Raw genomic sequence first — 22,460 nt, 5'->3', positions numbered from 1 at the left:
CTTCTAGCAGAGCACATATATAGAGGAGCTAGCTTGAAAATGAACTTTCACAATCCAAAACACTGCATTAACCTACAGCACACATGGCTTTGCTTTATATATATACATTTTACCTCCAAATTTGCTACCAAAGGGTATCTGATCAGAACTCAACAGACAATAAACAAATGGAACATAATTCTAGATTAACGTATTAGAGGAAAATGCATTTGCTGGGTCACATATAATAGATATTTGTACACAATAAATAAGAAAGCAGGTATTTCCTACCAGTTTGTGTAGATTACATTTTCAATTTTAGAAGGAAATACAAAGACAAAACATCAAAATTAGGCAAATCTTGAAATTTCACAAAAGAAATAAAACGAATGAAAATCAACAAAACCATAAAAGATCCAACATATATGTAGATATATGTAAGTAGATATATATGCAACTGCCTACATAATGCAGTGCAATTATAGATGAACTTAAAACATTTGTAGATATGACAGCACAACCATTCTTAAAAGTATAATAATCTATATATCATAATTAGGGTTGCTGCTTCTGTTTGTATATATGTTCTTATATAATTATATATTAATATATTATACATATATATATGTATATATATGCCACATTCCTATCTCCACTTCTGATCTCTGCTTTCTCTCCAAGCCTTTTGAAAATTATCTGGAAGACTCTCCGCAGACAGCACACACTGAGACACAGCAGCTCAATGAGTTCACTATTTCATTCTCTGTATCGATCCTGCTATCAGTTTTCACAGGTCAATCATCAGTGTTCTCCCCACAGCTGAGGCTCAGAATGCATGGTGTAATCAATCTACTTTTTTACTTATCCCCATGCCCCCAAACACACTGACAGCACGGTATACGAATCATTCTTTAATTTTCCTACCACAAATGGTCTTTTCCCATCCTATAGGCGGGATACTTTCTTTCAAACCTTAACAACCACTGACTCCGCAAATACTGCTTGAGTACATATTCTGGTTAAGTCATTCATGTGCCGCTTACTGCAAAGCATTACGGTTCTCTTTACCGTAATCACTCCGAATGCTGTCGTGTCATTTGTACGCTAGAAAACCCTAAGTGACTCTCCTGTAATGAAAGGTCATTTCTAAACTCTGAGTTGTCATTTGAGAATCTACACAGTCTGGCTAAACCACTTTGTCCTTATTCCGCAAAATAAATTCCTCATTTCCATCCAATTAGTTCAACAACTGTTGAGAGGCGTTTATGATTTCCTGCATTTCAGTATTAAAGGAACAAAGCACTGCCCAACCCTTGCTATGAATCACTTTCAGCTGCTACTTAAATTATTAAAACAAACAAACCAAACAAAAAACCCTCTGAAGTCTTTACAGATTTCAGCAGTTATAAGTTTCTTTCTTTATCAGAATAATATGGCTTCTCTTTACGACTCACTATCTCACTATTAAGATTTGGCTGTGATTTATCTGTAATAAATTAAATAATTTATAAGGCCACTAGGGAGAGAGGATGCACACACACATATATTCATAATATACATTATGAATATATATAATAATGTATATTACAGATATATTTACATCAACATATACAGAAGCTCTCAAATCCACTGCTTAATAAATATTTCTTGTTTACCAATGATATTGGTGAACTAGCCAGGAAATTAAGTGGAAGTAAATTAAGTAGGCATTTTTTCATAAAATTTCTGTGTATCCCTGCACTGTAGCTACTTTTCCTTAGCTGTTGATCTACTATGCCTAATTACCCGTGATGTCTGTGTCTCATCTGAAACCAGGAAAGATGACCATGTGGAAGTTGAGCTCCATCTGGGGAGAGAACAGCCAGCTGTCACCGAGTGGTTCACTCCCCAGATGTTCAAAGCAGACAGCACTGGGCCAGGCTGAAGGTAGGAGCCACGCGCAGCATCTGGATCTCTGGCATGTTGGGCCCAAACACTGATTATCTTCTGCTTCTCTTCCCAGGCTGTCAGCAGGGAGCTGAATTACAAACATAGTAGCCTGAACATGAACCAGTGCTAATAACGAATGTTGGCATCTCAGGCAACAGGTTTACCAGCTATGCCACAACACAGCCCATGCTATATTTCTTGCTTTATTCTTACTTTTGCATGTTTCTGCCCTTTCCATAAATATTGTCATACTAATAATCAATTGGAAACAACGTAATTCTCTATGGTGCTTCAATAGTTAAATATTTTCAGACAGTCTGGTAGAAATGGTTAACTTTCCTATTGCTTCCAGTTGATTCTAGAAAATAAACTAAAAATAAATTAAGGAAAGTCAATTCTTTTAGATTTATGCTGCTAAGGAGTCATGGCAGCAAATTTTAATAAACATCTAGTTGCTGAATTAACATTAAGTGTAATAGTACGGTGAGTAATCTGCTGAAAGGTTTTTGGCTTATTTTTCATGATAGCAAGAACAGATTTCTCTAAAAACTCATCAAAGGAAGTGTTTAGCTTACCAATTCATTATTTATAGACTTCATGGTTGCATTGCATGTCCAGGTCAGGCTTCCCCCTCAATTCCAAGTGTTTGCTAATGTGGTCTGTGAGAGTCAAACGGTGATGGCTTAAGTACCTGTGACCCATCCACCCATGTAGGCTGAATTCCAGGCTCCTGGCTTTGGCTTGGGCCACTCCCAGCTACTCTGGACATTTACCTCTGCTAAGTGAAATTGAGCCCCTGATCAGTGCCTTAGATGCAGAAGCTAAATGCTAATATCATCAAGTCACCATTCCTTAGCTTCCTTGTATTCCTGCTCTGACTTTTGATAGTAAAGCAAAGTACTGAAATGAAGTCACCATTAGGGAAGTATGTGGCCAACTGGTCCTGCAAGATTCAAATCACCAGTATGAGGGGACCATTCACTTCTCCAGTAGATAATACCATGAGCATCACTACTGTCTTGAGAGATTTCTTTCCGGATGATTTGGTCCAAGTCAGAAAGTCACTTCCATCTGTAGCTAGCCCATAGAAACTAAAGTCCACTTGGACATAATAAAAATTCTCCAAAGAACACAATACCTGAGGCCAATCCAGAGACAACAGCAAGCACTACCAGCCCACCAGGAACCCGGACATGTGCTGAATGCACACATCTCATTCCACTTTCATCCCTATTGAACTTTCATCCTTGACCCTTTGCGAAGGTGGGAATTACCAAGAGCTGCCAGCTCCATATTCTGCAAGTTGTAGTCAACATTTCTTTTCCTCTATTACCCCAACATCAGAGACTGCATCTTTGTGCTTTGGGAAAGCAGATCCAGTTTGGGGTTTTTATAGCAATTCCTTCAACCTGTTTTGATAATTTTTCTTGTTTTGGGTAATTTTTCTGTTTTGGTAAATTTTGACCTTTCAAAAGATAACTTAGAAAAGCTCTTCAAAACATGTACTTATGCTTACATATTTTTCTATATGTATACTATATTTTAATTAAAGTTTATGTGAGATTAAGACCTTATTTCACTGAAAAGATGATGAATTAGTATATATATTTATGTGTGTATAAATGAAAATATAAATATTTATACTTATATGAGTATATATATAAATATATACACTCATATATAAATATAAATATAAATATAGTATATAAATACAATTGAGTATATAAATATATATATTTATATTTATATGAGTGTATATATATATATATATATATATATATATATACTCCAACACACACTCTGTCAAGTACTTTCCAAATTCTGGGAACAAAATGAAGAAGACATGTTAGAGCAATACATGTTGGAATGATAAACATCTAAGTAAACAGAGAGGATGAATTTGAAGCATAGCAAGTTCTATCAAACGGAGCAGTGGTAAGCTACTTAAACTTGAACATTCTGGGAGGCATGCCTGAAGAAGTCATATCTGACCTGAACCTTGATGGACCAGATGATGTGTGAGGGATAAAATAATACAGTATGGTCCAGGAAACCACAACTGTGGAGAAAACAACACAAAGCTAAGGTTGGGTTGCTGAGGGCTAGATAGAAGGTCCGGGTGACTAACTTCCCAAAGCAGGGTGAACATGCGATGCAATCAAAGCTCTGAGACTGAAAGGCCAGATGACATTGGCTAGGGAAGTACATTCAGGCTACAAAACTCACCAGACTTATCAATCAGGTTTGTCTTTCCTTTCATGGAAATGAGAAACGAATTTTTGGTATGATTTCTACCAATTGTACTGTTGCACAAACAGCACAATCCCTCTAAGTCATCTTAAGAATTATCTGACAAGTATTATTTCAAGGAAGTGTTAAAACTCAAAGCTTGCACCTCTCAGGCTATCATTGTTAGCTCTATCATTAGTATTTGTATATATGTTTATATGTGTTTTAAGTCATTTGCATGACATTTGCATGACATTTGCATTGATTATGTGTTGTCCATTTTAGGAGATAACTTCATTTCAAGTCTCATCTCTGGCATTTGCTCAGTTTTGAGTATTGTTAAGTGAGAAGAAGCTGCCAACTAGAAAAGAATACCCTTCAGTAAATATTATACTGAGTCACATAAAAATGATAAGAATAGAAAAAGAAATCTTAGCAATAAGTGTTAAGCTACAAAATGGACAAATTTAAGGAAATGAAAGAGATTTACAATGAAAATTATAAAAAATTAAGGAATAAAACAGAAAAAAAGATAAAAAAGGAAAATCTCCCATGCCCATAGATTGAAGATTAACATCATATCAAAATTTACATATTACCCAAAGTAATTTACAGTCAATGCAATCCTAATCAAAATACAAAAGATAGTCTTCTCAGACCAAGAAAAACGACCCTAAAATTACTATGGAAATTATGAGAGATCAGAAAAAGGTAATCTATCCTAAACAACAAGGATAGGGGTCATTACAACACTGGATATACTGTGGGACAGTCATATTCAAGAACGCCTAGTATTGAGACAACAGACATATGGACCAACAAGAGATGAGACCTCGAATCAATCCACACATCTACAAGTAAGATTTGACAAATGAGCTATCAATCCATCCCTGGGGAAAAGACATTTTCTTCATCAACTGGAGCTGGGAAAATTAGACGTTTTCATACAGAACTTTAAACAAGACTCCTACCTTATATCCTATATGAAAATCAACTTGTAATGAATCTGATCTCTAAACCTAGGACCTGAAACCATTAAATCACTAGATGAAATATAAGAGAAACACTTTAAGGCATTGGTATGGTATAGGCAGAGTTATTCGGTAAGACTTCAGAAGGCAAATATATATATGTACATATATTCATATATATGAAATTCCATCAAACTAAGAAACTTCTGGACAGCAAAGGAAACACTCTGCAAAGCAAACAGGCAGTGAGCAGAATGGGAGGAAATATTTACAAACTGAATCTGATAGAGGTTAAAATACAGTATATGTGAGAAGCTCAAGAGATGCAATAACAAACAATCCAAGAAAGAAATGAGCGAGGGACATGAACAGGGAATGCTCATAGGATCTAATACAAATGGACAACAGATACATGAAAACATATTCAGGATCACTAGCCTTTATGGAAATTAAAATCCAAGTTTTCAACGTCACTCTAGTTAGAATGGCTATCATCCAAAAATCAACAAATGCTAGCGAGATGTGGACAAAAAGGCAAATGAATACACTGCTAGAATGAGTATAAACTAATAAAATCATTGTTGGAGACAGAACAGGGATTCCTCAATAATATGAAAATAGATTTACCGTATTATCCACTCCATCCCACACTTGGAAATTTACCCAAAGGATATGAAATCAGCATATGAAAGAAAGTACCTCTATTGCCACAGCGTATGAAAGAGACAACTCTATTCCCATGTTTATAACAGCTCAGTTCACCATAGTGGACAGGAAATCAGTCCAGATATCCATCGACTGACTATTCAATAAAGAAACTCTGTGTGTGTGTGTGTGTGTGTGTGTGTGTGTGAGTGCGCGCGCGTGTACAATAAAAGATGAAATATTATCTTCACAACAACATGGATGCAACTGGAGACTACTAGTGAAAAAAGCCAGTCCAAACTCAACAAATATAATATGCTTTCCAAGGCATATGCTCACTAATAAAGAGTTCAAAAGTATAATGTACATGAATGAAATTGAAATTTTCTCACTCGATCATTGTTTAACAGGCCTTGTCTACACTCCTGAGGACAGCAATTTTATATTTAACTTGCTGAATTCTCTAGTGTTAAGCTAAATTAAGCTAAGTTGAAAATACAACACTGTAAAAATTTTCAAATATGAAAACAAGGAGGAAACAGAAGGACGTTACAGTCTGTTGAAGGAATATATAACAGGTAGATATAATTTACTCATTCATCACATTCAGCAAATATTGTATAATACAATTATAAAAGTATAGCATGGGCCCACCATGGTAATATAACAAGCTAATCCTCTGTATCCTGGCACCAGCTTTCCCATATGGGTGCTGAGTTCCTGTCCTTGCTGCTCCACTTCCCAATCCAGCTCCTTGCTCATAGTTTGGGAAAGCAGCAGGGGATGACTCAATTATTTGAACCCCTACAACCAGGCAAGAGATCTGGAGAAAGCTCCTGGCTCGTAGCTTCAGACAGGTGCAGCTCTGGCTACTGCAGCCATTTGCAGAGTGAACCAGCCAATGAAATAACTGTCTCTTCCTCTCTTTCCCTGCAACTCTGACTGTCCAAGTAAAATAAATCTTTCTTAAAAATACTGCAGGAAGGAGCCCGGCGTGGTGGAGCAGTGGTTAAGGTCCTTGCCTTGCATGCCCTGGGATATCATATGGGGGCCAGTTCTAATCCCAGCAGCCCCGCTTCCCTTCCAGCTCCTTGCCTGTGGCCCGGGAAAGCAGTCGAGGACAGCCCAAAGCTTTGGGAACCTGCACCCATGTGGGAGACCTGGAAGAGGCTCCTGGCTTCGGATCGGCATAGCATCGGGCCGTTGTGGTCACTTGGGGAGTGAATCATTGGAAGGAAGATCTTCCTCTCTGTCTCTCCTCTCTGTATATCCGCCTTTCCAATAAAAATAAAATAAATCTTTAAAAAAATATATATGGCAGGAAGAATAAAAACAGCATTCTACATGCACACACAGATAGGTTATCAAGTATTTTTATGCATATATACATGATTGTATATAATGTACTATATACAACTACATTATTATATTAACATAATATTTTTTACTATTTAAATTTACTATTCTGTGGTTGTGGGAGATGACACTTTTCTCCCATGAAAATTTCCATAATTTGTAAAAAGGAATTTTTAGTTGATTATTTTCAAATTGTATAATTAGTCTAATTGGCCTAATTATAACTAATTATGTAATTGGTGCAAATATGTTCAGTTTAGTAATTAGTTGGCATAATTACAATCCACAAAATGATGTCATGAACATTTTTAAAAAGTTCTAGAAAAATGGCAGATGAGTATGCAACCTGAAAAATTAATACATATTTATTGAGCAATTACAAAATAATTTACAATACCTATATTTCAATGTCTATAGTTGTATTTTAAGTGAAAGAATTAAAATAATAACACACTGTGTAATTAGATAGTGTTTTGCTGTCATTTTCGACATTGATCTCAAAATAGAATAGCCATGGCCTCAAGCTGTATTTCCATGTTGCTTATATGTAACCAGGAGCTGAAAACATTTTCTTATTGCTTATGATGCTCTCTAAACATCACTAAGAAAGTTTCTAACAAGTTCATTTTTGTAGCTCTAGTAACTGATGTATCATAAACTCATGAATAATCATGAACGATGGCCTATGTCTTTTAATATTAACTGGAAGTATGAAAAACTAATTATTCCTTTTAGACGTATTACAGTACAGGTTTATGAATTCATATCAGCCTTATTAACTTAAGCCAATATCTTTCTGAAAACGTTACCTATGAAAATACAGCAAATATGGTTGCATTACTCAACAAAACAAAAATATTTTGCTCCTGGCATGATAGCCTTTGCATAAGTTGGGACCCCAGATAGGTGCTGGTTCTAATCCCGGCAGCCCTGCTTCGCATCCAGCCCCTGCTTGTGGCCTGGGAAAGCAGTTGAGGATGAATCAAAGCCTTGGGACCCTGCACCCTCATGGGAGACCTGGCAGAGGCTCCTGGCTCTGGATTGGCGCAGCTCCTGCTGGTACAGTCATTTTGGAATGAATCATCAGATGGAAGATCTTCCTCTCTGTCTCTCTTAATCTCTGTATCTGACTTTTCAATAAGAATAAATCTTGAAAAGAAATAAAAATATTTCTATTCAAATGATGTAGTTAGTAACAGTATGAATGGAGGCTCAGGATACATAATGGCTCATTGTCTCAGAAATACTAATTTATTAAAAATGAGACATTATCCTGAGCAGCACTAACATCGATACTATCCTTAAAAGAAATTTAATTTTCCTACATCAAAAATAAGCAAGCACACATATGATCTACCAACTGAATCCTAACACAGCATCACCCCAATATGCCTCTCCAGGCATAGCTAAGACTCAGTTTTTAGCTAGCATACCAATTACATTTCCAGCCAATCTGATAAATTATCCTTGTATTCTCTTCGCCAGAAGTGCCAGTGTAAATGTTTCCTCTCCAGCAGCAGTCATACTTCTATTTTGACCAAAATTTTTCTTTTGTACAGTGATAAATGTTTACCTAGTTTTCCCTTATTTGACAACAAGATGAGTCGAGGCAGGACCTGTACAGAACTCTCTCTGTGGCAAAGATTTCCTAATGTTTTGCACTTAGTACATGGCAGTTATTTTAACTGGATTTTAAAAAGTTTAAACAGACAAAGACTATAGATATAATGATATAAAACAATGTTCTCTGCAGTGGTTTGAACATCTCCTGGAAAGCTGATATTGGAATAGAACTGCAGGCCTGGTCTGGTGGCCTAGCAGCTAAAGTCCTTGTCTTGAATGCACCAGGATCCCATATAACTGCCGGTTCTAATATAAACCAGTGCCCACATAGGATTCTAGCAGATTCAAGGTGAGGATGCAGCCACTGAGCTATCATGCAGGGCCCTTCAATTAATTTTTTATTATCATTTACATATTAACAAGTCTGCTATGTTCTAATAATAGAAATACAAGCAATAATAACTACTAAACTTTTTTCCAATAAAATGTATGCAGGCCAGTTAAAATCAGTATCAGCACATAGCTGGATAAACATATATCATTAGCACAAATAAGGAAAAGCAAAAGCAAACACCATTCCTAACTTAAACATATAGCATAGTCGCACTGCAGAAAAGCCAAAGATATACACAAATAGCTCAAGGATACAAAATTAATTTTCAGTCAAAAGCAAAGTTTATAAATATGTCAACTAGCGAATGCCTTTAGGTCAACCCAAACTTTTGGAAAAATAGGGCTTGATCTTATAGGCAAACAAAATAGATGCGACAAGTTTGTAGTTTATAAAAACTACTCAGATTTACCATTGTGAAAATATGACAATAACTAAGCAAACTGGGTTTTGTCTACTATTGGACAATCATAACTCAAGGCATGTCCCAACTGGCAAGGCAGTTATAAGCGACAATGACAAAGTATGCTATCAAGCCTACTCAAGGGTACACATGCTTCCATCATTTTCATCTATTTATTATCAAAATTTGCCTGACAGTTTAGAATGTATCCCTGGCTTCTCAGCCTATTCTAATATTTATATTCAGATTCAGCATGACTTGCACACATTTATTCTAGAAGTCTCTGTAAAAGCGCATGAAACCACTGACGCCCTATGTAGCACTACATTCGTCTGGAAGAATCTATCTGCCAATAAAATCTGTCCTGAAGAATGTCCTGAAGGGTGTCAAGCAGAGTTCCAAAATGGTATTTGCAGGGGCTCCAATACAGCTGTTGCTGCAACCAGTCGTCCATTGCTTTCTAACGAGTGAGAATGCACAGTTATATTCACAATAGGAGACCCCGTTTCTTAGTTCCAACTAAAAGATACATGTATTTGTGCTACCTTATTCATCTCAGTAGGCATTTGCATTTATTTTACACACCAGTAAACCTCATACAGTCCAAGTGTAAAAGAAACATTTGAATGCAGGAAGCTACTTCGTTACTAAGAGGCAATTCCTTATAGGAAAGTCAATGACCAGATGTATTTGTAAGTGCACATATATTGAGAGATTGGAAGCATACACCAAACAATGTTCTCAGATTTTGTTGCAGGGCAACATTTTTCGCGACAAAGAAGTAAAACACAAGTGAAAGAAGTCAAGATCATTCTTCACTGGACTATAACAGATCGCCAATGTTAGTCATCATTGCAGCAATAACCTGAAGAGCATTCTCAAATTGACCAAGAGATTCAACATCTCATTCAGAATTTTACCAGTCATTCATTTTGTAGAGAATGACATGAGGACTCTGAGATTTAACTTAAAATATTTAAAACGTCTAAATATTAAAAAAAAATGTTGTGCAAAAGCTGAATACCTTTGGAGGACTTTTTCTTTCTTATTTTAAGATTTATTAACAAGTCACGACAAATTAACATAGTATAGCACTAGCCTAAAGACAGGCCGATCAACTGGAGGAAAGAATGCCAGCTCAAAACCACACCTTTTTAAATATAATCAAATGATTTTTCATAGAGGTCCCAAGGAAACTCTGGAGTGAAAGAATGAAGAATTTAAATTTCTGTGAGAAAATATGTATAAGCATTCTTAAAAATCTCAAGCATTCCCTTACAGTATAAACAAAAAATTAACACAGAAGAGAAACAGCAAAAGTTGTGATAATTATAAAAGATGATGACTCATCTTAAAACCAACATAGGAGCAGGTGTTTCGCTCAGTAGGCAGGACTTTGCTCAGGTGGCTCAGCACCAGATAAGAGAACTTGGGTTTGAGTCCCGCCTCTGATTTTGATTCTTGCGTCTGCAAATGCGCATCCCAGGAGCTAGCAGATGACTGTCTAAACAGTGCGGTCCCTGCTACCTGTGTGGGGGATTTGAATTAAGTTTTGGGTTTCCAGCTTCAGCCTGGACCCATTCCAGTTGTAGGCTTTTAGGGAATAAACTAGTATAAGGAAAGTCTAGCTCCCTCCACTCTCTTTCTCTTTCCTTTCCTCATTCTGCCACTCTTTCAAATACACAAATAAAATACATTAAACTTTAAGAATAACTGTCCTATAACAAAAATATACATAAATAAAATACTAGAAATGGAATAAATACAAGAAAAATATGTTGCAGTATTATGGAGAAAATGGGAAAGTAATGAGCAAGGACATAAGGCTTAATTTTTAAAGTTATCACTGTATAATATTTAGATAATACAAAAAATCTTAGAATAATCAACAAAATGACAAATACTTTACAAATCAAAAAGAAGGTAAGAAATAAAAATGAAATAAAGCAAGTGAATTATATACTGGTAATTATATGGATTATTAACAAGAATATTAAGAAGCTCCCCATAGTAGGACATTCTGCATGCATAGCTCAACCACATGCAAACCCTTGGTATAGACAAGCATGGCCAGCTTTGCACGGTTGAAACGAGCAGTGCAACAAGAGCTTAGCTAAAAGAGGCCCAGGCAAGGCAAGGTCGAGTCATGGTCTAATGGACTACAAGTCATCATTTTGGATTTATTGTAAATACTAGGAATCCACTACAGCTATTAAAGCAGAAAAAGACCTTACCCTATTTCTAAAATCATCCCTCTGGTGTTTAGAGTAATAAAGCATAAAGGCCACTTAGGAGTCTACTGCAGTGTTCCATGAAGGGATAATGGAACTCATGTGATATGATTTATTTTTGTGTTATCAGTTTCATGCTGTGTATCAAGGTGAGTGTTATGAAGAAAAAAATCATAGATGACCTCTGGTCTCTGAGCAAAGTCAGCACATTCTTTGGCTGTAAGAAACAGACTGCCATGTGCTAATGTCTAAGCTTTTCCACTATTTCACACTGCAATGTCATTTTATATTACCAAATTAAGTGTACATACAATATAAAATATTTAAATATTTCTTACAACTAGTAAATTTTCTGGACACATACTAATACCAGACAAACAAGAGGAAAGCATAAGAAACAATTAAAGGCAAGAAAATCTTCTAAAATAGAAGGCAATGCAGCAGGATGGATAATTAACTAAAATTGCTTAATGTAACACACACAGGATTGCACGATAAACTATTTTTAAGAAATTAAGTTTAGCTGCTGCTCACTCCCCTTATACAAATACACTAAGGCCAATGTGGGGACCATAAACGCAGCCGAGGTGTCCAACAGAGCAGCAGACAATCTATCACTGGAGCCTGCGTTGACCAATGAATCAAACACTGTTCCTCTTTGATCTTTATCAAAAGAATTAACATAGACTGCCTAAGCAAGATTCATGAGCACAGCCAAAGGCGGAATGTGATGCCACTTAGTAGATACTAGTACTCAGATAAATGCAAACATTCAAGCTAGCATGTTTGAATTAGAGCAAATTTTTCACCAAGAAAGAAAAAAAAAGGCAAGGGTAATAGAAAAGACACGGTGAAAATTACTTTTTAAAAGACAGAGTCAATAGCTGCAAGCTCGAGAGCACTTGTGACATGGCTTCTAACTACTCCTCACAGAAGAGACATTCAAAAGGAGGAGGGATAACCTTGTTGAATAGCTTTAAGGAAAATTCTTATTCTGAGAGTTTAAAAGATTTCCCAAATTTTGGGCAAGGCCCACAAGTGCACTTATGGGACCATTTTCATTTGCAGGCAAGACAAGCCACATAATGAACTAGTGTTCAGAATCATCTCAGTCTATAATCACCCCCACGTTTCGCAAGATTTTAGATGAAAATCTGTATCCTAAGTCGTACTGATGTTCAATCTAAAAGAACTCATCAAAAATTCAAAATGGTGACACTGATTTATGAGAAAAGTTTTTTTTTTTTTTCCTTTAGTAGTTGTGTTTCTTTAGCCAACACCAAACATTTTGGCAAAAATAGAAAAATGAGTTTTAGCCATGGTGAATATATAGGGAATATTAATCCTGCCTTGTGGGCAGAAAACAGTTGATGTCCTAGAGGCTCCAGCCAACAGATCAGATCAGAGGAGGCTTCAATGCCCCCTTGAGAAAAAGTAAACATAAAGCATGCGCAATAATTATTTTCCGAGATGTATAAAGTGGTAAGTCACAATTGCTCTACACTTTGCAGAGAGAGAATGTATTTTATTATAACCATGCATAAATTCTATATAATGTATGCAGATGTTTTCTTTGGTAAATTTATTCTTCTATAAAGATACGTAAATATTGATCATTTGACTAAGTTAGTGGAAATAGGGCTTAAATTACTATATAGATAAACATAGCTGGAAGTGAAAAAATGGGATGCTGGGAAAGTTACAATCCTTGGATTACCTTACTGTACTTGAGGTGCAGAGAGAATCTGTTTTATGTTTTCAGTAAAATGATGGTTGACACATAATATGATTTGTATAGCTAGTGTGAATGCCAGCAGGCAGGAAGTGACGGCATGAGCACTCAGTCTTCTGGTACCTGCATAGAATGCCCACTCTGAGTTCTTGCCTTTCAACCTGGCCAATGTTGGCACATGTGGCGAGTCAATCAGTGGATGGAATATCTTATTCTGCCTCTTTGGATCTTTTTTCCTTTTATGTGTTTTATATAAGTAAAATGAATAAAAACTCAAAATGTTTCTCTTTATTAGTGTAAGATCATACTTTTTCTCTGGTCATCAAAAATCTCTCAAAATAGCATTCAAGTGTTACTACCAGTATTCTTTATCGTCTCTAAGAATTACTAATTTTACATCCTTGACACATTACTCAAGAACCTTTCATACTATTTTCATTTTGTATAAAATTAACTTGATTTTCTTTTATTGCAGAGATTTTTAGTGGCAACAACATCTTTTTTGTTTCAACATAATTAAGGTCTATTGCTAAAGGCAAAATTAAAAAAAAAATAAACTCAGGAAATTAGAATTCTCATAAAATAGAAATCAAGCAGATACCAAATATGTTTTTTCCATTCCTTTAAAAGTTACTTATCATTGCAAATGGGGAAAACAAAATTTCTCATTGCATGATATGCACAAAAAAGCAAAATGCATCACCTGTAATTTAGAGTGACACAGGGCTAAATAATTGGACAAAGAAACACATTAGAATTCATATGGTTAAACATGTTCTCAAGAGTTAACGTTTCAAATAAAACACTCCAAATTCATGTTTTCCCACATAAGATCATCTTCCATTCATATTTAAGTGTTCTAATCTTTCATTGATGGACATGTTGTTTTTAAAAGGTCACATTAGGAGAAGCTATTTTTCCCAGGAGCTATAACATCACCAAGCTGCCCGAGTTAGGAAAGCATCCTAGCAGAGTAGGGCAGAGATATTAGAGCAGAATTCTTACCTGGGTAAAGAAGGGCTCGTAAATCTCCACGCCTTTATCAGAGCCTTGCAGCAATACCTCCTGGCCACGTCTCCAGCTGTACCGAACAGGTGGGTTGGAATTGGCAACACACCGGAGGAACACCGTTCTCTCGTAATAAAACTGCTCTTTAGCCTCACCGATACTTTGATGCACAGTTACTACAGGATCATCCAAATCTGGAAGAAATAAAACAGGCAAGAGACAACGTGACTTTCCAAGCACTGCACATGTACAGCGTAACAGTAACGGACACTTCTGATCGTGTTACTCAGCACTAGGCGAAACTTTTTCATCTCTATAAAGACAAAATGTGCCATTACAGTTGAATATGACCATATTCTCTGATTTGTAGGCCCCAATTATATCTGTTAATAATAATGTGTTCACAGAAGGCAATGTTAAAAGCCATTAGCGCTTCTATTGCTGAATATTGAAGCCAAGCTTGTGCTGTTTCATATGCATTCTAAAGAAAGGCCACAGGGCTAGTATTTCCTGGAGAGCATGCATCTGTCTGTATGTTGGGAATGGTGGGACATGCAGTTATTGTCTTCATACTCATTTCTACCATGGCTGAGTGGAAGGAGCTAAAAATAATGCAGAACAGTGCTTTGAGTGTCAGCAGAAGTTCATTTGTAAATACAGACTAAAGGACCATAGTTAGCACCTCTGAAACAGAATATCCAAGAGGCTTTGCTGAAGACTAAAGGAAACTAAGCAGCATCCTTGCCTTAATCCAACAGAAAGCTCTCAGCTGCACTTAGTCATGTACACGCCCACTGCATTTCCTCAGCTCGGCCCATTGTAACTTTATGACCATGACAAAATGACTTAACCTTGGCTATTGTCAATTCCTTTCCCAGTAAAACACCTCTATTAATAACAGTATCACAATATTCAGGCTATTGAAAGATGGCATGAATAGTCTGTAAGATCTTGAACACTTAATAATGCTCAGTAAGCTACATGTTACTATTAATATGATCCTTTTTAGAGTCTCACTATAACTCCTGCAGAGTCCATGTTATCTCCTTACGTTGATTTCATCAATTTCTGATGCACTAAACTTCTGTTATTAGGTAAAAAACTGTATCTATTGTCCAAGCTAGCACTTTCATGTGAAAGCCTAAAGAGAAGTTACAGTCTTTAGATGGACTTAAGAGTGCTAGAGTTTGTGGGCATATGCTGTCCTGAATAGTTAACAGGCATTGTTACTCAAAAAAGATTTTTTTTGATGTGTTAAAATAATAAAAAGCCAACAAAAGAAAGTGCTGCCCTATGAAATCAAGGAACAGAATCCAAAAATTTCTCCATTTTTAAAGTTTTTTTTTTTTTATTTAATGTGAATTGCTTGACAGCCCTACTTTGATTTCGAGTTTTGTAATACTCTGAGGACTTTTTTTTTTCCTCTTCCAACATTAGAATCTTTTCGCAGCTACCTCAAAAGTCTAATTTTAGCAGTGCAAATTTACAGAACAACTGCTGCTTTCTGGTAAAGTTTAAGAAACTTGCAGTTTGAATTCACTCTATTAATTGCTCAGGGATATCTGCTGTCTGGTTTTAATAAGCTGCAGAATTTAGTTGGCAGCCATCATTATCATTCAAGTTTCAATAACCTTTAAAGCCTGGAAAATAGGAATTCATTTGGTCATTAGTCTTTATGTAAATCAAACCACACAGAACGCTGACTGCATTGAGCTTCAGGAACTGTTAAATATGAGTTGTGAATCAATAAAAAACAATTTAAAAAGTATTTCCTTTAAAAAAAAACTTTTTAAATTTGAAAGTCCGAGTTACAGAGAAAGAGCGAGACACAAAACAGAGATTGTCCATTTGCTGGTTAGTTCCCCAGATAGCTGCTATGGTCAGGGCCGGGCCAGACCGAAGCCAGAGCTCATTAGGGTCTCCCACATAGGATCACAGGCCCCAACACGTGGCCACCCTCTGCTGCTTTCCCTGCTCTTTACCAAGGAGCTGAATCAAAGTGGAACAGCCATGAAAGGGAACTGGCACCCAAATGGAAGGCTGAAATTATAGGCAGCAGCTTTGCTTGCTCTGTCACAACACCAGCTCAACTAATCAAAAGTATATTTTCTTATTCAAAAATATGTTTTCTTTTGATCAAAGGCTTAGATTTAGAAGACAAAACCTACATTACATCATAAAAAATATGTATGAAGCCAGATAACATAAGATCAGAATTGGACTTGCATTGTATTCTAAATATTCAACAGATTTGGATTTGCCAATGGTCTGTTTTTGATGTATCTTTAGCCCTTTTGTTATTGGTGACAACAGCACCAGGCTGAGCATGAACAGAGTAAAACTAAAGCATCCAAACCTGCCCTTCCCTGGCCCGGATGACTGCTAAGAAAACAGTTGGAGACTCCAGTCCCATGACCCTGATTTACAGAATAATCTGTTGGCTGAAGCATATGTTGGATACTTACTCACGTTTGGAATTATTACTACATAAATTGTTGACAAAGGCTTTCTTTTTGCATTTCAAAATTTGTTTCAGAACACCAAATAGTGCAATGAGTAAAAATTGAGATATTATTTGTATCAATCTGCATTATATGTATTATACGGCACATAGTTATGTAACAAATAATATTAACACGTAAATATGCACTGATATATGCCCAATATATTCGTAAATATGTACTGGTCATGTGTATTTGTCTTGGGTCAGTCATCTGAAGAAAGAAACTCTGAAGACAGAGAGATGTATAGCAACACAGAAGCCTGTGTGGAAGGTGGGAGCAATGGGCTGGACATGGAAAGGGATGAATTGTAGTGCCGTAACAACAAATGTCTCTTCAGGTCTGCAAAAGTTTTGACTCCATGACATGTCACTCAGCCCTTCCTTGCCAACCAGTTATTCAACCCAAGGTACCCTCCATAAACCCAATGAGTGGAAAGAGCACTTTATGCGGCATAGAAGATGTTTTGGTAGGTGGGCTCCGTTGGTAGCCATCAGCTGCTGATACTCTTAGCAGACAGAAAAATGACCCTTCAGTCCTGAGAGAGGTCTGCTTGGTGCAGCCACTCCGATACACTTGTTACACGTGATAATTCTTTCGAGGAAAAGCTACTTCAGGATTCTGGTTAGCTTACATTTTGGGGGGAAATTTTCGAAACAAATTATAGTAGGATAGAATTCGTAATGCCTTTCTGTTATTAACATTCTAGATTCGTGTGGGCAGTTTCCTAGTAGGGTTACCAAAGCTTTGGCCCTGAGCATCCTTGGTCACCATATCCTTCTCAGACCATTGCTGAAGCCCTTAGTTGGTTAACATTCAAATTGAACACACTGAATCCAAAAAGTGACTGTATGGATAAATTGTGTATCAAGCACTTGCTTTACCATTTTATTTTAATGTAGTAACAGCATACATTCAGCAGATCATATAGACTAGACTTCCTGCTAAAATGGCAAGTCCTCTGATCTGTCTTTCCAGATAAGGGGCTTAAAGTAACTGAGAGGCAGCCATGGCTTTAAGATTAATGGGGTTCTTGCTATATGGCTTAATAGATGAGTTTTCCTTTTCTGGGAACTTGAGCCACTGAACTGGCAGAGTCCAGAGTTGCGGGAAAGGAAGCACCGATTTCCCCCAAGTGACTCAGTGCATGTGATAACAGTAAGTGAGGTCACTTCTTGGTACTTGGATCTGTGTATTTTACAAGGAAAAAAAAAAGAACATGATATAATAATGGTCTTTGATTTAGGATATAAGCGCATTCTGGACAATAGAGCCCCTTACTTCCCAGATATCATCTCCATAAGACTTAGCTGTCCTCTCAAAATGCCATTTTATTGCTGTATTTTATGGTATTTTTAGGTGACATAATCTAAGGTGTGACCAGATAATTCAAACGTAATGTGATTACTTCACAATCTGAGATACCTGGTGAACTTGGATCCTGTTTTATGATGCTTCTCAAATATTTTTTAGCATCTTCTGTTCCTAGTATACAGCTACATGAGTAAATACATATAGAAATCACAATCATTACCACATGTATGTATAGTGGTGTTGAAGTTTGCTGTATTGGAAATTCAAACACTTTGGGTTTGAAAACTAAAAATTGCCTGGGGTTTACAAATTGGACATGTAACCATGACACTGTATAAAGCAGCAATATTTAACGTGATAATAATCTTTGATCATTTCAAGTAGATCAGATTGTTCAACTTACTTTGTCCATAGGGATGCTGTGCTCTGTTGAACATTTCCACAGCTCTCCATGAATCTAGAATTCTGCAATGATTTGAACTGGTTTCTCATTAAGTAAACCGTACCAGGACTAGTATTACAACACAGCAGGTTTAGCCACTGTCTGGAATTCCATATCCCACGTTAGCCCTGGACGCTACACTTTTCAATCAGCTTCCTAACTATACTAATGGGAAAGTAGTGGATGATAACTCTAGTTACAGGGCCATTTCCACTTGTGTGGAAGACAATGATGCAGCTTCATCGTCCTGGCAGTCTTAGCCCTGGCTGTTGCAGGCTTTCAAGTAGTTACCTAGTAGATACAATCTAAAACCATCTTCTTATCATTTCCTGCTCTTCTTCCCTCGCTCCTTCCTGTCCATAATACACTGTTTTCAAATATATTAGCCTTTAATGTCAGAAGAGTAACTACGCACATCTTGCTTTCCAGAACCAAGAATCTTCATTAAGAGCCTGTTATTCACTATCAGATAGATCAAATATGTTCTATAGCATCTCCTGCCATCAACATCCACCAAAGGACAGTCACAACAATGTACTCTATGATACCCGTGTCTTAGTCCCCAGCACTGTCCAACTGCTTTAGTCTGTGAGGCGGTCTTCTAAGGCTTTCCTGAAAACAGACTGAAACGGTGGTATTTCCGGACACTATTTGATTTATTTGCCTCAGCATGACTACTTCTTAGAGTCTTTTTGATTTGAGTTTTTCGGAGTTGTTGCAACTTCTACTTCACTTAGTGGGTATCATTGTTTCACTCAAGCCTCCAAAAGGCATCGTAGCATCCTAACAGCATCTCATCCTGCCTGCTACCATGAAAAAAATATCCCTACTTTTTAAAAGTCTTACTCTTCATACCACTTGGTTTTACTCCATTTTCTTTTTTTTTTTTTTTTGTTCTGTATCACTTAATTAGAAGCTTCAAATCTATCTCCATACATACTCTCGTAATAAATGTTAGCTTAGGGTCCACAGATTATCCAAGACATGGGTTTTTCCTTTGCAACTCAACACTTTCCTAGCCATGCAATGTTAACTACTGGAGTTATATACTGATAACCTGGCCAGGGATGTGTGATGCCTCAAATGAAAAAAAAAAAAAAAGTTTCTGAATCATCTTCAAAAAAAACAAAACAGAAATGCTGCTCTCAAATGGAGAGGGAGAGGTAGCTTTTGTAGCCCATGCAGATTCAGGAAGATGCTTCATAGTTTTTCAGTTATAAACAAAGGAAGATCAATCCCTAATTCAGAGTTCCATTCACCCTGAATCAGGACTCAGATTCTGGTTTAGGTAAAAAAATATATGATTCCAGACATTATGTTATGATTTAATTTTAAGCACCAAGCCTTATTTTCAGCTCCTATGAACTCTGGTTAAGGATTGTTTCTTAGATCAGTTCTTGGCCTTTTGATAAGATCAAGTAAAGAATTGTTTCTTAGGAGAATTGAGCAAACTGGACAACTACCCCAGCAATGGATGACAGCAAAATTCTGGATGAATGGAGACTTGAGATTGACTGTGTCATTCATAGATATTGGGAAGGTTGCCTCACCCTGGGATCTGTAAAATCGACAGCTTTTCAGAACTGACCAAACCATTTGGTCAGAACTCTCAGAACATGCACTACAGTGGGAGCCTGGGTTGATTCTAGAAGGCAGCTACGCTCACCACTGTGCCACCAGCTCAGCACTACCTGGGTTGATATCAGATGGCAGTTCCCCATCCCTGGGTCCTGGAACATTCGGGAGACTGGGTGTGGCTTCCCTCTTTTTATCTCTCCCCTATACCCAGAGACAAAAAAAAAAAAATAGAGAATTTTGAAACAATGATTTTACTCACTTTTCCCTAACCCTCAATCCTTGCCACCTTGGTCGATCATGTAATCATCATCAAAAATAAATAGAAAAAGAATTCTGTTTCTTTATATTTTGCTAAAGAGAGCTTTTTGCTCTCACACATCAGCATTAGTCATGATCAGTAATGTTCAGTCTATTTCCATTATCTTATTCCAGGGCCTGAATGGAACCTAACAGAGCTTAATTGATGTGATTTTCTTAGATTTACTATGTTTCCTTGAATTCCTCAAAGCTCTGATCATACAGACTAGTGCATTCTCTTCCCATAACACCCATACATGCTCACCATTAAAGTTGTAACAACTTCATCATTCCAGCATTCAAGGGGTATCTGTGGTTAATCAGGCCCTCGTGCCTGATTAACATTGCCTAATAAGGGTTTCACTACTAAAATCTCATTTAAAATCAGCTTTCTTGGAATGAGCCTCATGGAAATATTCATTTTTGGTAAGAACAGGCATTTAAGATTTGTTTTTTTGAGGATTACCCACAGAATAAATTAATGAGGTTGAATGCAAAACAAGAAAAGAAAAGAAAGCCAGAAGATGCAGCAGTGGGCTGTTCAACTGTGATGCCTCGCTACGGAGGCTCAGATGAGCCACACAGAGCTCCTGGGCCGGGAATCACTGTCCTCCAGACTTCTGAAACGGACAATGATCAGTCACTCAGTCAGGACTTCCCCCGGTGAGCAGTCTTGACCTTGTTGTAAATGGCTCTTTGCAGCTAAAAACAATTCCATAACAGTGACTCACTTGAGAGCAAACACATCTAGCACTCTCAAGATTTAGACAGGGCATCTGCTTCATGGTGTTACAGAAGGAACTTGGGGTTATCTTTGGCTACTTTTCTCAGTTTTTTTTTTAATGTAGCTTACATTTTTAATGTATATAAAATCTCTGTATCTTTATTAAATAGTTGAAGTTCATTCCTAAGGTTTGGTAATGCCATAAATTTACGTTGGACTCTTCTGATTTGGGTGATTTTTTTCCTTTGTTTTTTTTCCCTTTAAATTAACTTATTAAATCTAATAGGATAAATGTATGAAATTCAATTATTTTGAAATAATAATTGAAATGCAAACTATTTTCTGAAGACCGAATGATCTTTATTATTTAGCAGTAACCACATGTGTATCTATACGTAATGTGCTAACTTTATATGTAAATGTCTGCTTTACATATATTTTAATTATGCAGCAAGGTTTACTCTAAAATACACAGAACCTATAGCTTAGCTTTGTTTCCAATACCAAAATTGGTCAATAATAACCTAGTGAATTAATATAAAGAATGTATTTCATATGATAAATATCAATCATGATCATAACAATAATGTCAGAAAGTTGGGTTTCCCCTCAAGTGCAGCATCTTTTTGGCAGGTGCACAGATCAGACCATGAAAAGTCAAGTGAGGATTCCACCAGGCCATTGGATGAGGTAGAGAGCAGATGAGACAAAGATCAGTTCTGTTTGGATCAAGCTAAGTAGCAGGTACCTGCTACCAGGTACCTATAGCATCCCCAGTCGCCATGTATGTGATGTGGACTCAAAATGAACAGTACGAGCTGCAGCTATGGATTTCAGAGTCATCAGTATGCAACAGGGGGACAGACGACATTCAAGGGGTATACAGACTGATAAACAGAAACGGATCAGTAATGCCTGGGCAGGATTAAAGACAGATTTAAAGAAAGTAATTCTACATTAAAGAAAAAAAAAGAATATAGAAGAAAAGTAATGGAAGAAGTGACTTAAAAGCACACTGATATTCCACAAAATAATGTTGAAAACTACTTTGGAAGCATTAAAGGAAAAGACAATAAAAGAATTGGAAAGTAATTTCAAATTTTGCAACAATTAGATTCTTCATTACCCTTACCAGGGTTAAATCATGCATTTCTGGGGCTAACAGTT

General features: G+C 36.7%; 1 protein-coding gene across 2 annotated transcripts in view; it reads right to left on the bottom strand.

Annotated features, from left to right (window-relative positions):
- MDGA2 (MAM domain containing glycosylphosphatidylinositol anchor 2) overlaps positions 1-22,460 on the bottom strand; it is a 665,568-nt gene that overhangs the window by 227,431 nt on the left and 415,677 nt on the right. For both annotated transcript variants that reach the window (XM_040969572.1, XM_040969573.1), the window contains exon 4: positions 14,435-14,631. In XM_040969572.1, the coding sequence (XP_040825506.1) occupies positions 14,435-14,631 (197 nt within the window). The remainder of the gene's footprint in view (positions 1-14,434; positions 14,632-22,460) is intronic.

This window comes from Ochotona curzoniae, unplaced genomic scaffold (assembly GCF_017591425.1).
Source record: "Ochotona curzoniae isolate NIBS_2020 unplaced genomic scaffold, NIBS_Ocur_1.0 scaffold_4701, whole genome shotgun sequence".
NCBI classification, from domain to species: Eukaryota; Metazoa; Chordata; class Mammalia; order Lagomorpha; family Ochotonidae; genus Ochotona; species Ochotona curzoniae.
This window is presented reverse-complemented; position numbering and strand designations above follow the sequence as displayed.